Source organism: Amblyraja radiata, unplaced genomic scaffold (assembly GCF_010909765.2).
Source record: "Amblyraja radiata isolate CabotCenter1 unplaced genomic scaffold, sAmbRad1.1.pri scaffold_877_ctg1, whole genome shotgun sequence".
Lineage (NCBI taxonomy): Eukaryota > Metazoa > Chordata > Chondrichthyes > Rajiformes > Rajidae > Amblyraja > Amblyraja radiata.
In genome coordinates, this window is record NW_022630877.1 from 30375 (window position 1) to 46081 (window position 15707).

Genomic DNA, 15707 nt, shown 5'->3' on the forward strand with positions numbered 1-15707 from the left:
ACAAACTCACTTACACTATCCTACACACACTAGGGACAGTTTACACTTGTAACAGGCCAATTAATCTACAAACCTGTACGTCTCTGTATTTTCTGCTTGACTGATCCATGTTTCTGCCCTCCAGCGCACCAGGTGATATCGTTGACCAGAGGACTGTGTTACCGCATCCACAGGGGCGGTTCCTGCTCTCTGCCTGTGGTCCAGAACATCACCAAGCAGATCTGCTGCTGTAGTCGTGTGGGCAAAGCCTGGGGTCCGAGCTGCCAAAGATGCCCGGCGGCTGGCACAGGTAACCTGCCGGCACAGGTATACCCAGGTGGCACAGGTAACCTGCCGGCACAGGTAACCCAGGTGGCACAGGTAACCCAGGTGGCACAGGTAACCCAGGTGGCACAGGTAACCTGCCGGCACAGGTATACCCAGGTGGCACAGGTAACCTGCTGGCACAGGTAACCCAGGTGGCACAGGTAACCCAGGTGACTTGGGGTCTACCTGTGTATTGCACTCTAATGGGGCTGGTAGCATAGCCCCTTTGATTGAGACGGTGTGCTGCCCTGCCTGGAATGTGCAGGAAGGAACTGCAGATGCTGGTCTACACCGAAGGTAGACACAAAATGGTGGAGTAACTCAGCGGGACAGGCAGCATCTCTGCAGAGAAGGAATGGGTGACATTTCGGGTCGAGACCCTTCTTCAGTGTGAGAGCCGGGGGCGGGGGAAATTAGACATGGAAGGCAGAGAGAACCTGTGAGGTGTGAAAAGGACAGATCAAAACCGACGATGATGAAGGAAATTTAGAATGGTTCACTCACAGGTAACGCAGGGATGGGCAGGTGGGAGAGGGGACGGGCGGAGAGGGCAGAGAGTGTAGCGAGAGAGGCCAGTGAAGGAAGAGGGTGAGAGAGGACATTGAAGAGATGGAGGATAGTGAGGAGGGGGGTGAGAGGGAGGAGGGGGGGAGTGATGCGAGGGGGGAGGGGGGGTGGGGAAGGAAGTGAGGGGGGTGGTGAGGTGTTTGGTGAGTGGGGGGGGAGGAAGTGACGTGGGGGGTGAGAGTGTGGGGGGGGAGGGGTGGGATAGGTTGGGGGTGAGGGGGGATGGGAAGAGAGTGGGGGGGAAGGTGGGGAGGGGTGAGGGGGTGAGGAGCAGTGTAGTGGAGCAGGCTGTACATGCTGCCGTGCCACTCTACAGGTGCATTCAGGGAAGTGTGCCCGGCTGTCCCCGTGCTACCCACTACAACCAGGTATGATCTCCGACTCCCAACCGGGGCAAACCGGAGCTTTGGCCAACACCGGCCGCGGGCTGGAGAGACCTGCGCCCCAGCACCACGTCTGGCACCGATCGTTCAACACAACACATCGGGTAGCGTGGTGGTCCGTGGGGAATGGAGGGGGGGGGGGGCGCGTTGGGTGGGGTTGGGACAAGGAAGGGGGGGAGGGGGGTCACGAGAATGGAAGGGTGGGCACAAAATGGCGGGAGTAACTCAGCGGGGGGGGACAGGGAGCAACTCTGGAGAGAAGGAATGGGGCTGGTGGGTCGGGTGGGGGTGAGGTGTGGGGTGGGGGGTCGGTGGTGGTGGGATCAGGTGGGGGGGAAAGGTCAAGCAAGAGGTGAGCTGTTGGGTTGGGGTCAGCTGATGACTTGGGCAGGCAAGGGTTCATTCGGATTGGCAACGTTGTCCTAATGTGTTCATTCTGCTTGTACCACAGCTCCCAGGTTGCGGGAGATGGCGACTGTGGCCAGGACTCGAGCCACCACCACTGCCCCGCCTCACACCACACGTCCAGGTGTGTGTACGAACCATCTCCGTGAAGCACAGGGAAGTCTTGCAGCCCTCCACTCAATGCCAGGCTACCATGGTGGACATGGGTCATTGAGGAGTTACCTCCCAGTGGGGACGACCTCCCACCCTGGCCTTAATGTTCCGAATCTCAGTTAGGCAATATTTTTCCCTCTCCTCCTATATACAGCCACAGATTTTGCCATTACCACGTGCATGAGTCATAGGCGAGTGATAGAAACATAGAAAATAGGTGCAGGAGTAGGCCATTTGGTGTTTCGAGCCAGCACCACCATTCAATATGATCATGGCTGATCTTCTAAAATCAGTATCTCGTTCCTGCTTTTTCCCCATATCCCTTGATTCCATTAGCCCTAAGAGCTACGGTAAATCTAGCTCTCTCTTGAAGTCAAGAGGTCATAATGTCCTGCAGTAATGGTCGTAGACAATGAAGAACACACATAGTCTTCATTCAGTGAAGATCTCCATAGGTGCCGCCTCACCTGTTGAGTTGAGCTAGCTTTTTTGATTTGATTTTAGGGGCCTCATTTCTTTCTCAAAATGTATACACAATCCTTGAAATGTCAGATTAGCGTTTATCCATCAGTCTGCTGTGTGTGTTGATTAAATATTCGAAGATAGACACACAAAGCTGGAGTAACTCAGTGGGACAGGCAGCATGCTATATTTAAGAGGGAGTTAGATGTGGCCCTTGTGGCTAAAGGGATCAGGGGGTATGGAGAGAAGGCAGGTACGGGATACTGAGTTGGATGATCAGCCATGATCATATTGAATGGCGGTGCAGGCTCGAAGGGTCGAATGGCCTACTCCTGCACCTATTTTCTATGTATCTATGTATCTCTGGAGAGAAGGAATGGGTGACGTTTCTGGACAGGACCCTTCTTCTCAACCCAAAACGTCACCCATTCCTTCTCTCCAGAGAAATGCTGAGTTACTCCAGCATTTTGTATCTATCTTTGGTTTAAACCAGCATCTGCAGTTCCTTCCTACACACATCAATGTTCATAAGCTGCACTCGGTCGATTCTCTTGGACAGACTCACTAACCGTGAGATATCCCTCTCTCTCTGTGTCCACAGCTCCTGAGCTACACATCTGCCTGCGCGTGCCACACGTGTGTGGGCCGGGACACTGCGTGGCGCGGCAGCGGGGCCACACGTGTGTGTGCAACATTGGGTTCCAGCTCAATACAGAGCGGTCACGGTGTGTGGGTGAGTAAATGGTGGCTGAGATACCCAGGTGGATGTACCTGGGGCAGGTGGATGCACCTGGGGCAGGTGGATGCACCTGGGGCAGGTGGATGCACCTGGGGCAGGTGGATGCACCTGGGGCAGGTGGATGCACCTGGGGCAGGTGGATGTACCTGGGGCAGGTGGATGTACCTGGGGCAGGTGGATGCACCTGGGGCAGGTGGATGCACCTGGGGCAGGTGGATGTACCTGGGACAGGTGGGAAGCAATGAGCCCATGTATGGAGGGTGCATGAATGGGAAAGGTTCAGAGGGGCATGGCCTAATGCAGGCAAATGGGACTAGTATAAATGGGGAATCTTGGTCGGCATAGACAAGTTGGGCCGAAGGGCCTGTTTTTGTGTGTTTCTATGTATTGTGATGTAAGACTCTATGACCTTATGTAGACCATTATTGGAGGTGCCTTGTAGATGGGGGAAAGGCTTTGGAAAGGCAGCACTGTGGTAGAGTTGCTGCCTCACAGTGCCAGAGACCCGGGTTCGATCCTGACTACGGGCGCTGTCTGTACAGAGTTTGCACGTTCTCCCCGTGACCCGCGTGGGTTTTCTGCGGGTGCTCCGGTTTCCTCCCACACTCCAAAGACGCGCAGGTTTGTAGGTTAATTGGCTTCGGTGAAGATTGTAAATTGTCCCCAGTGTGTGTGGGATCGTGCTAGTGTGCGGGGATCGCTGGTCGGCGCGGACTCGGTGGGCCGAAGGGCCCGTTTCCGCGCTGTACCTCTGAACTCGACTAAATAGTTTAGTGAGGCTATGTGCCCTGTGTTTGGGGTTGGCTCCACTTAGACTTGGGTCTGGGCAAGATTCAAGATTCAAGAGAGTTTATTGTCATGTGTCCCTGATAGGACAATGAAATTCTTGCTTTGCTTCAGCACAACAGAACATAGTAGGCATGAATACAGAACAGATCAGTGTGTCCATATACCATTATATGGTATATTATATCGGGGACGACAGATGGCACAATGGGCTAAGTGTTCGGCTGGCAACCGGAAGGTAGCCGGTTCGAATCCCGCTTGGAGTGCATACTGTCGTTGTGTCCTTGGGCAAGACACTTCACCCACCTTTGCCTGTGTGTGAATGTGTGTGAATGTGTGTGAGTGATTGGTGGTGGTCGGAGGGGCCGTAGGCGCAGATTGGCAGCCACGCTTCCGTCAGTCTGCCCCAGGGCAGCTGTGGCTACAGAAGTAGCTTACCACCACCGAGTGTGACTGAGGAGTGAATGAATAATGCGATGTAAAGCGCCTTGAGTATTAGAAAGGCGCTATATAAATCCCATCCATTATTATTATTATTATATAAATATATACACACATGAATAAATAAACTGATAAAGTGCAAATAACAGATAATGGGCTATTAATGTTCAGAGTTTTGTCCGAGCCGGGTTTAATAGCCTGATGGCTGTGGGGAAGTAGCTATTCCTGAACCTGGTCGTTGCAGTCTTCAGGCTCCTGTACCTTCTACCTGAAGGTAGCAGGGAGATGAGTGTGCGGCCAGGATGGTGTGGGTCCTTGATGATACTGTCAGCCTTTTTGAGGCAGCGACTGCGATAGATCCCCTCGATGGAAGGGAGGTCAGAGCCGATGATGGACTGGGCAGTGTTTACTACTTTTTGTAGTCTCTTCCTCTCCATGTGATGTTCGCTGGAATAGGATGATCTGTGTTTCCCACAGATGCGGATGAATGTGGACAACGGCCTTCGCTCTGCCCCAACGCGCGGTGTGAGAACAGCGTTGGAAGTTACCGCTGCGTGTGTTCCCGAGGGTTCGCCGCCAATTCCCACGGCACAGATTGTACCGGTAGGTCCACCCCCTCCTGCTTATGGGGAGCGTGAGATTGGGTCGGGGGTCAGGGATGTATTTGGAATGAATCTCCAGGTTCGAGCAGTCACTGTGTACGTTGGAAGGAACTGCAGATGCTGGTTTACACCGAAGATGGGCTGGAGTAACTCAGCGGGTCAGGCAGCATCTCTGGGGAGAAGGAATGGGTGATGTTTTGGGTTGAGACCCTTCTTCAGTCCCCAAACACAGGAGGTTGGGCAGAATTCAGCCATTCGGCTCATCAAGTCTACTCTGTCGTTCAATCATGGCTGATCTATCTCGCCCTCCTAGGTAGATAAAAATGCTGGAGAAACTCAGCAGGTGAGGCAGCATCTATGGAGCGAAGGAATAGGTGATGTTTCGGGTCGAGACCCGGAAGGGTCTCGACCCGAAACGTCACCTATTCATTCGCTCCATAGATGCTGCCTCACCCGCTGAGTTTCCGGAAGGGTCTCGACCCGAAACGTCACCTATTCCTTCGCTCCATAGATGCTGCCTCACCCGCTGAGTTTCTCCAGCATTTTTGTCTACCTTCGATTTTTCCAGCATCTGCAGTTCCTTCTTAAATATCTCTCCCTCCGAACCCCTTTCTCCTGCCTTCTCCCCATAACCCCTGACACCCATACTAATCAACATAGAAACATAGAAAATAGGTGCATGAGTAGAGGCCATTCAGCCCTTCGAACCTGCACCGCCATTCAATATGATCATGGCTGATCATCCAACTCAGTATCCTGTACCTGCCTTCTCTCCATACACCCTGATCCCTTTAGCCACAAGGGCCACATCTAACTCCCTCTTAAATATAGCCAATGAACTGGCCTCAACTAATCGAGAATCTATCTATCTCTGCCTTAAAAATATCCACTGACTTGTGGCCTCCACAGCCATCTGTGGCAAAGAATTCCACAGATTCACCACCCTCTGACTAAAGAAATTCCTCCTCATCTCCTTCCTAAAAGTACGTTCTTTAATTCTGAGGCTGTGCCCTCTGGTCCTAGACTCTCCCACTAGTGGAAACATCCTCTCCACATCCACTCTATCCAGGTTTTTCACCGGTCAGCGTTGGTGGACATAGGATCTGAGAGTGACCGGCACATGATGGACAAACGTAGCGGAGGTTGGACAGAAGTCCGGAATAAACTTCTGGACAGGCCTGCGGCTGTAACTCCGCCACTCACGGTCTCTGCTTTATTCCAGACACGGACGAGTGTTCGGATGAATCCACCTGCCCCAACTCGGAGTGTGTGAACACCATCGGCTCCTTCCACTGCCTTCCCTGCCCAGCTGGCTATCAGGTTCATCACCGCAAGTGTGCAGGTAACATGGTGCAGTGTGACTGTGTACAGGTAACACACGACAAGAGTCAGGCTGTGTACAGGTAACAGGATGACAGTCAGACTGTGTACACTGTCAGGTGTGTACAGGTAACAGGATGACAGTCAGACTGTGTACACTGTCAGGTGTGAGCAGGTAAAGCACATTGACAGTCAGACTGTACAGGTAACATATGCAACAGGTACAGGCGACAGTCAGACCGTGTACACCGTCAGATGTGTACAGGTAACAGGATGGCAGTGAGACTGTGGGGATGGGGGGGTCTGGGGTCGGGGGTGGTGACGTTGACTGTGGGGATGGGTGGGGAGGGTGGGGGTGGGTCGGGGGTGGTGACGTTGACTGTGGGGGATGGGTGGGGAGGGTGGGGGTGGGTCGGGGGTGGTGACGGTGACTGAGGGCGCTCTCTCTACCTCCGGCAGACGTGGACGAGTGTGCGGGAGGTGCGGCCTGTGGAGCTGCGGGGGTGTGCGTCAACACCGAGGGATCGTACCAGTGCAGCTGTCACCACGGATACCGGCTCAGCGTCGACGGCAAACAGTGTGCAGGTCTGACCGTCCGCCTTGGACACGCTCCCGCTCCAACGCAGTGCAGACCACCAATGCAGCGCGGACCACCAATGCAGCACAAACCACCCACCAATGCAGCACTGGCTCCTACAATGCACTTGGCCTTGTCGCATGCATGAAAATAGTTTTCATAATCACGCGCCTCTACAAATGTTGTCCTGTGTCTGTGCCCACTACATGCGCCCTGTATGCAAGTCCTGCATATGTGCCCAATGCATGTGCCCTGCATGTGTGCCCCGCACATGCGCTGTGATTGTCACTCCTGCGCATCTCGTATCTGTGCAGAAGCCTCTTCCCCTTGAGTTTAAATGTGTACGGCCCGCCTCCAGGAGGAGGAGAGTGTTGTCGTGGGCAACCGTTTACACTGTCAGGTTTGTTTTTGACCCTCCAGATATCAACGAGTGTTTTGAGGGTGATTTCTGTGCCCCGTATGGAGAGTGTTTGAACAGCCCAGGTTCCTACACCTGCCTGTGTGCTGAAGGATTCATCACCTCTACCGATCTCTCCACTTGCTTGGGTGAGTTGAGTTGAGTTCAGTTTATTGTCACGTGTACTGAGGTACAGTGAAAAGCTTTTAGACAATAGGTGCAGGAGTAGGCCATTCGGCCCTTCGAGCCAGCACCGCCATTCAATGTGATCATGACTGATCATCCCCAATCAGTACCCCGTTCCTGCCTTCTCCCCATATCCCCTAACTCCGCTATCTTTAAGAGCCCTATCTAGCCCTCTCTTGAAAGTATCCAGAGAACCGGCCTCCACCGAATTCCACAGACTCACCACTCTTTGTGTGAAAAAGTGTTTCCTCATCTCCGTTCTAAATGGCTTACCCCTTATTCTTAAACTGTGTGTGTGGCCCCTGGTTCTGGACTCCCCCAACATCGGGAACATGTTTCCTGCCTCTAGCGTGTCCAAACCCTTAATAATCGTATTTGTTTCAATAAGATCCCATCCTTCTGCTGACTGGTTGGCATTGCGCGCTAACCAGTCAGCAGAAAGACAATACATGATTACAATCGAGCCGTCCACAGTGTACAGATACATGATAAGGGAGTGGGGGGGGGGAGGTTGCAACCTTCACGTGGTCCGCCCTGTTTCGACGAATGCAATCAACCTGTCGTGCACAATCAAATAAGATCAAATAGAAGAAGTTGTCCTACAACTTTAGACTGTGCACGCCATATGCAAGAAGGTGATAAAGGGAATAAATATGATTAATATTTAGTGCAGGATGAAGCTCGATCAAAGATGGTGCAAGGGGCCCTGCTGTAGGTGTTGTTGTGCTCTCCATGCTGAATATAACTGACTCTGCCTCTACACACAGATGTTAATGAGTGTACCACGGCGAACCTCTGCATCAAGGGCCGCTGCACAAACACCGTTGGCTCCTTCGAATGCTCCTGTGAGCCTGGATTCGCAGTAGATGCCGATCAGTCGCGGTGTGTGGGTAAGATACGCACCGTCTCCTCTGTCGGTACGGTGGTGCAGCGGGTAGAGCTGCTGCCTCACGGCGCCAGGGACCCGGGTTCCATCCTGACTATGGTTGCTGTCTGTACAGAGTTTGTACGTTGTCCCCGTGACCTGCATGGGAGGGGGGAAAGATTTCAAGGAAATGGCACGGTGGTGCAGCGGGTGGAGCTGCTGTCTTACTGCGCCAGGGACCCGGGTTCGATACTGACTACGGGTGCTGTCTGTACGGAGTTTGTAACCTCTCCCCGCAAGGGTTTTCTCCGGGTGCTCCGGTTTCCGCCCACACTCCAAAGACATGCAGGTCTGTAGGTAAATTGTAAATGGGACCCCGGTGTGTGTGTGTGTCGGATAGTGTTATGATGGAATTTGTCAATTCAAGGTTCGGATTTGGAATCTCAGCGCATGTGGTGTTTCTGTTCAACAGATCGTGACGAGTGTGCGGAATATCCGAGTATCTGTGGTTCTAAACGGTGTGAGAACAGCCCTGGATCCTTCCAGTGCATCACAGAGTGTGGTGTGGGATTCCAGCTCAGCCCGGACCAGGAATGTAGCGGTCAGTTGTCCATCCTCATCCCTCATCTCCCTCATCTCCCTCATCTCCCCCCTCTCCCCCCTCCCCCCCCCCTCCCCCCCCCTCCCCCCCCCTCCCCCCCTCCCCCCCCCTCCCCCCCCCCCTCCCCCCCCCTCTCCCCCCCCTCTCCCCCCCCTCTCCCCCCCCTCTTCCCCCCCCTCTCCCCCCCCCTCTCTCCCCCCCCCTCTCCCCCCCCCCCTCTCCCCTCTCCCCCCCCCCCCCCCCTCTCCCCCTCTCTCCCCCCCCCTCTCCCCCTCTCTCCCCCTCCTGAATGTTGGGAAGTCTAACCAGGGCAGGACCTTCACCGTGATCAGCAGGACTCTCAGAGTTGTAGAGCAGAGGAGCTGCGGGCACAGTTCCTAGAACGGAATCAAGGGATATGGGGGAAAAGCAGGAACGGGGTTTTGGATAAATTTTGGATGATCAGCCACGATCAAATTGAATGGCGGTGCTGGCACGAGGGGCCGAATGGCCTACTCCTGCACCTAAATTGTGACCCCTGGTTCTGGGTGAAAAAGTTTCTCCTCATCTCAGTCCTAAATGGCTGACCCCTTATGCTTAAACTGTGACCCCTGGTTCTGGCTCCCCCAACATGGGGAACATTTTTCATGCATCTAGCCTGTCCAATCCCTGAAGGAGTTTATATGTTTCTGAGCTGTGGGGGAGTGTGATGGGGGTTGATGTGAGGGTTGCAGAGATGGTGAGATGGTGACAGTGGAGGTGATGAAGTGTGGACCTGCACTAACACGGTTCAGCCACCATGGTGGGCAGGTCACGGTGGCGCAGCGGTAGAGTTGCTGCCTTACAGCGCTTGCAGCACCGGAGACCCAGGTTCGAGCCCGACTACGGGCGCTGTCTGTACGGAGTTTGCACGTTCTCCCCGTGACCTGCGTGGGTTGTCTCCGGGATCTTCGGTTTCCTCCCACATTCCAAAGACGTGCGGGTTTGTAAGTTAATTGGCTTGGTGTAAATATAAAAGTATGTGGGGATCGCTGGTCGGTGCAGACTCGGTGGGCCGAAGGGCCTGTCTCCGTGCTGTATCACTAAACTAAACACAGGGCTTGTTGACCTTGGCTCTCCTTGACCCACAGATATAGATGAATGCACCAACGCCACCATCTGTGGAACGAACGCCTACTGCCAGAACGTGGCGGGATCGTTCCGGTGTCACTGCGACCGACATTACCGCATCGCTCCGGACGGCTCCGGGTGTGTGGGTAAGTCCAGTGGTGAGAATGACCCAGAGTTTCAGCAATTGGGACAATTTACACTCGATGGGCCGAATGGCCTGATTCTGCTCCTGTCGCTTATGACCTTAAATACGGACATTGAGACTCGGACACGGGGTCTTGACCCGAAATCTTGACCGGCATATTTTACATCCACAGACGTTTGTTGACTTTGAAGGTTGACACAAAAAGCTGGAGTAACTCAGCGGGACAGGCAGCATCTCTGGAGAGAAGGAATGGGTGACGTTTCGGGTCGAGATCCTTCTTCAGACTGACTTCCTGGACGTTGTTGATTTGTTGAGTTCCTCCGTCGTGCTGTTCACCCGTTTGTTTCTCAGCGCATGTGGTGTTTCTGTTCAACAGATCGTGACGAGTGTGCGGAATATCCGAGTATCTGCGGCTCCAAACGGTGTGAGAACAGCCCTGGATCCTTCCAGTGCATCACAGAGTGTGGTGTGGGATTCCAGCTCAGCCCGGCCCAGGAATGTAGCGGTCAGTTGCCCATCCTCATCCCTCATCCCTCCCCCTCCCCCCTTCATCCCTCCCTCCTTCATCCCTCCCTCCCTCCCGAATGTTGGGAAGTCAAACCAGGGCAGGACCAAGAGCTAAATCTAACCCTCTCTTGAATACATCCGTGAATTGGCCTCCACTGCCTTCTGCGGCAGAGATTCCACAGATTCACAACTCTCTGGGTGAAAAAGTTTTTCCTCATCTCAGTCCTAAATGGCCGACCCTTATTCTTAAACTGTGGTGTGACCCCTGATTCTGGACTCCCCCAACATCGAGAACATTTTCCTGCATCTAGCCTGTCCAGTCCCTGAAGGAGTTTATATGTTTCTGAGCTGTGTGGGGTGGGTTGGAGGGGAGTGTGGGTTTGATGTGAGCGTTGCAGAGATGGTGAGAGAGTGACAGTGGGTGTTTGTATCTCTAAACTAAACTAAACACAGGGCTTGTTGACCTTGGCTCCCCTTGACCCACAGATATAGATGAATGCACCAACACCACCATCTGTGGAACGAACGCCTACTGCCAGAACGTGGCGGGATCGTTCCGATGTCACTGCGACCGACATTACCGCATCGCTCCGGACGGCTCCGCGTGTGTGGGTAAGTCCCGTGGTGAGAATGACCCAGAGTTTCGGCAATCGGGACAATTTACACTTGATGGGCCGAATGGCCTGATTCTGCTCCTATCTCTTATGACCTTATGACCTGAAATACGGACATTGAGACTCGGACACGGGGTCTTGATCTGAAATCTTGACCGTCGCATTTTACATCAACAGACGTTGTTGACTTTGAAGATAGACACAAAATGCTGGAGTAACTCAGCAGGACAGGCAGCATCTCTGGAGAGAAGGAATGGGTGACGTTTCGGGTCGAGACCCTTCTTCAGACTCACTTCCTGGACGTTGTTGATTTGTTGAGTTCCTCCGTCGTGCTGTTCACCCGTTTGTTTCTCAGCGCATGTGGTGTTTCTGTTCAACAGATCGTGACGAGTGTGCGGAATATCCGAGTATCTGCGGCTCAAAACGCTGTGAGAACAGCCCTGGATCCTTCCAGTGCATCACAGAGTGTGGTGTGGGATTCCAGCTCAGCCCGGACCAGGAATGTAGCGGTCAGTTGTCCATCCTCATCCCTCATCTCCCCCCTCCCTCCCTCCATCCCTCCCTCCATCCCTCCCTAAATAAATGGTCTGAAGAAGGGTGTTGACCCGCTTATGAGGTTTGTAGGAAGGAACTGCAGATGCCGGTTTAAACCGAAGATAGCGACAAAGTACTGGAGCAACTCAGCGGGACAGGCAGCATCTCTGGAGAGGAGGAATGGGCGATGTTTCGTGTCGAGACCCTTCTTCAGTCTCAGCCTGAAACATCCACCCTTCCTTCTGATCTGGAGTAGTGTGTTCAGTTTCAGTCGCTCTGCTGTAAGAAGGGTTTTATTAAGCTGCAAAGAATGCAGGGAAGATTCTGTTTAGAGATACAGCGCTGAAAGAGGCCCTTCGGCCCACCAAGTCCGTGCCAAACAGCGATCCCCGCACACTAACACTATCCTACGCACACTAGGGACAATTTTACATTTACACCAAGCCAATTAACCTACAAACCTGTACGTCTTTGGAGTGTGGGAGGAAACTGAACATCTCAGAGAAAACCCACGCAGGTCACAGGGAGAACGTACAAACTTCGTACAGACAGCACCCGTAGTCGGGATCGAACCCGGGTCTCCGGCGCTGTGAGGCAGCAGCTCTACCCGCTGCGCCATCGTGCCACCCTAAAGGATGTTAGGACGTTAACGGGACTTCAGGAAGCGGGCTAGCGGGAGGGTTTGGTGAGGATGGGGGTGAGTGCGGTGGTGATGAAGTGTGGACCTGCACTAACACTAACACACGGCTTTGCTCTGTGTGACCCACAGATATAGATGAATGCACCAACTCCACCATCTGTGGAGCCAACACCTACTGCCAGAATGTGGCGGGATCGTTCCGATGTGTCTGTGACCAGGGTTACGGGACAGTACCAGACGGCCCGGGCTGTGTGGGTAAGCCACGTCACATCCTCGTACCCTTCGTTGTCAACTTCTCCCCAGCCAACAATGGCCCATTGTGGGCTCCACCCTTCCTTGGTCATCTGTTGCCGGCCCTGCCGTTTCACACCTCCAGTCCCCTCCCCCTCTCTCAGTCTGGACAAGGGTCCGAACCGAAACATCACCCATCCTTGTTCTCCACAGATGCTGCCTGACCCGCTGAGTTACTCCAGCACTCTGTGAAACGTCACCTATCCATGTTCTCCACAGACGCTGCCTGACCCGCTGAGTTACTCCAGCACTCTGTGAAACGTCACCTATCCACGTTCTCCACAGATGCTGCCTGACCCACTGAGTTATGGTGCAGCAGCATCTATGGAGCTAAGGAAATAGGCAACATTTCGGGCCGACACCCTTCTGGAAATAGGCAACGTTTCGGGCCGAAATCCTTCTGGAAATAGGCAAAGTTTCAGGCCGAAATCCTTCTGGAAATAGGCAACGTTTTGGGCCGAAACCCTTACGGGTGCCTGACCCGCTGAGTTACTCCAGCACTCTGTGAAAAGTCACCTATCCATGTTCTCCACAGATGCTGCCTGACCCGCTGAGTTACTCCAGCACTCTGTGAAACATCATCTATCCATGTTCTCCACAGATGCTGCCTGACCCGCTGAGTTACTCCAGCACTCTGTGAAAAGTCACCTATCCATGTTCTCCACAGATGCTGCATACCTGACCCGCTGAGTTACTCCAGCACTCTGTGTCTCTATGTGCAGAGTTACTAATGTGCTCGGGGGTGACCTCATGTGTGCTATTGCAATGGGAGTCATCAAGGGGGGGATAACAAAACAAGGAACTGCAGATGCCGGCAGATACACAAACAAACACAAAGTGCTGGAGTAACTTCAGCGCCGTTCCTCCGTCGTGCTGTTCACCTGTTTGTTTCTCAGCGCATGTGGTGTTTCTGTTGAAGGGCGCAAGATCGTGAGGCGAGGGTGCGGAATATCCGAGTATCTGCGGCTCAAAAAAACGGTGTGAGAACAGACCCTGGATCCTTCCAAGTGACATCAGCAGAGTGTGGGTTGTGGGAGCCAGCTCAGCCGAGACCAGGAATGTAGGCGGTCAGTTTGTCCAATGAAACCGGTCTCAGCCCTCATCTCGCCTCACCCCGCCCATCGATCAGATGTCCATCCTCGGTCCCATTACAGTATTAGAAACATAGAAAAATAGGTGCAGGAGTAGGTTGATTTTATTGTATTAATTTTAATATATTAATGTTTAAAATCCATGTATTGAAGGAAGAATATTTTACAGCCCATCTGTGGTCCCTAACCCTAAACGAAGCGTCACCCGCAGAACAGCATACGTAGACAATAGGTGCAGGAGTAGAGGCCTTTCGGCCCTTCGAGCCTGCACCGCCATTCAATATGATCATGGCTGATCATCCAACTCAGTATCCTGTACCTGCCTTCTCTCCATACCCCCTGATCCCTTTAGCCACAAGGGCCACATCTAACTCCCTCTTAAATATAGCCAATGAACTGTGGCCTCAACTACCATCTGTGGAATTCTCTGCCACAGAAGGTAGTTGAGGCCACACAGTTCATTGGCTATATTTAAGAGGGATGTTAGATGTGGCCCTTGTGGCTACAGGGATCAGGGGGTATGGAGAGAAGGCAGGTACAGGATACTGAGTTGGATGATCAGCCATGATCATATTGAATGGCGGTGCAGGCTCAAAGGGCCGAATGGCCTACTCCTGCACCTATTTTCTATGTTTCTATGTATTGTTTGAGGTTCTGGGCACCTTGCACTAACGTTATTCCCTTTATCATGTATCTGTACAATGTAAACGGCTCGATTGTAACATGTAGTGTCTATCTGCTGACGTGGTTAGCCACAGCGCAACAAGAAAAGCTTTTCACTGTACCTCGTACACGGGACAAATAAACTACACTGAACTGATGTTATAGGAAAGATGTTGGGGATCCCCGCACACTAACACTATCCTGCACACACTGGGGACAATTTACATTTACACCAAGCCAATTAACCTACAAACCTGCACGTCTTTGGAGTGTGGGAGGAAACCGAAGATCTCGGAGAAAACCCACGGGGAGAACGTGCAAACTCCGTACAGACAGCACCCGTGGTCGGGATCAAACCCGGGTCCCCGGCGCTGTGAGGCAGCAGCTCTACCCGCTGCGCCATCGTGCCACCCTAAAGGATGTTAGGACGCTAACGGGACTTCAGGAAGCGGGCTAGCGGGAGGGTTTGGTGAGGATGGGGGTGAGTGCGGTGGTGATGAAGTGTGGACCTGCACTAACACTAACACACGGCTTTGCTCTGTGTGACCCACAGATATAGATGAATGCACCAACTCCACCATCTGTGGAGCCAACACCTACTGCCAGAACGTGGCGGGATCGTTCCGATGTGTCTGTGACCAGGGTTACGGGACAGTACCAGACGGCCCGGGCTGTGTGGGTAAGCCCCGTCACATCCTCGTATCCTTCGTTGTCAACTTCTCCCCAGCCAACAATGGCCCATTGTGGGCTCCACCCTTCCTTGGTCATCTGTTGCCGGCCCTGCCGTTTCTATCTATCACCTCCTTTCTAAAAGAACGCCCTTTAATTCTGAGGCTGTGACCTCTGGTCCTAGACTCTCCCACTAGTGGAAACATCCTCTCCACATCCACTCTATCCAGGCCTTTCACTATTCAGTAAGTTTCAATGAGGTTATGGGGAGGAATTAGACAGGTCGGACTTGGTTTCCTCGAACAAATAGGGCAGGGGGAGGCGTGGGGGGGGTGGGGGGTTTTTGGGGGGGGGGGGGGGGGGTGGGGTTGGGGTGGGGGGGGGGGGGAAGATGGGGAGGTGACCTGATAGAACTCTTGAAACATCTCCCATTCCTTCTAAACTCCAGACAGACACACAAAGCTGGAGTAACTCAGCGGGACAGGCAGCATCTCTGGAGAGCAGGAATGGGTGACGTTATGTGTTGAGAACAGCCAGTGCTGTCTGTACTGAGTAGGTCTTTCTCTCTTTTCAGATGTGAATGAGTGTGAGCTGATGCAGGCGGTGTGTGGCTCAGCGGCGTGTGAGAACGTGCCTGGTTCATTCTTCTGTATCTGCCCGGGCGACAAGGAAGA

At 53.2% G+C, this 15707-nt stretch overlaps 1 protein-coding gene across 1 annotated transcript in view; it reads left to right on the top strand.

Annotated features, from left to right (window-relative positions):
* The window catches only part of LOC116970432 (latent-transforming growth factor beta-binding protein 2-like), a gene marked incomplete at its 3' end in the record, with an annotated part of 39343 nt that extends 23640 nt beyond the window's left edge, over positions 1 to 15703 (top strand). Inside the window, exons 10-26 of the mRNA XM_033017078.1 lie at positions 125 to 289; positions 1190 to 1360; positions 1708 to 1785; positions 2878 to 3009; positions 4720 to 4845; positions 6067 to 6186; positions 6624 to 6749; positions 7162 to 7287; positions 8092 to 8214; positions 8662 to 8790; positions 9900 to 10025; positions 10401 to 10529; positions 11018 to 11143; positions 11526 to 11654; positions 12449 to 12574; positions 14918 to 15043; positions 15608 to 15703. Of these exons, the coding sequence (XP_032872969.1) occupies positions 125 to 289; positions 1190 to 1360; positions 1708 to 1785; positions 2878 to 3009; positions 4720 to 4845; positions 6067 to 6186; positions 6624 to 6749; positions 7162 to 7287; positions 8092 to 8214; positions 8662 to 8790; positions 9900 to 10025; positions 10401 to 10529; positions 11018 to 11143; positions 11526 to 11654; positions 12449 to 12574; positions 14918 to 15043; positions 15608 to 15703 (2154 nt within the window). The remainder of the gene's footprint in view (positions 1 to 124; positions 290 to 1189; positions 1361 to 1707; positions 1786 to 2877; positions 3010 to 4719; positions 4846 to 6066; positions 6187 to 6623; positions 6750 to 7161; positions 7288 to 8091; positions 8215 to 8661; positions 8791 to 9899; positions 10026 to 10400; positions 10530 to 11017; positions 11144 to 11525; positions 11655 to 12448; positions 12575 to 14917; positions 15044 to 15607) is intronic.
* Between the last annotated feature and the right edge of the window lie 4 nt (positions 15704 to 15707).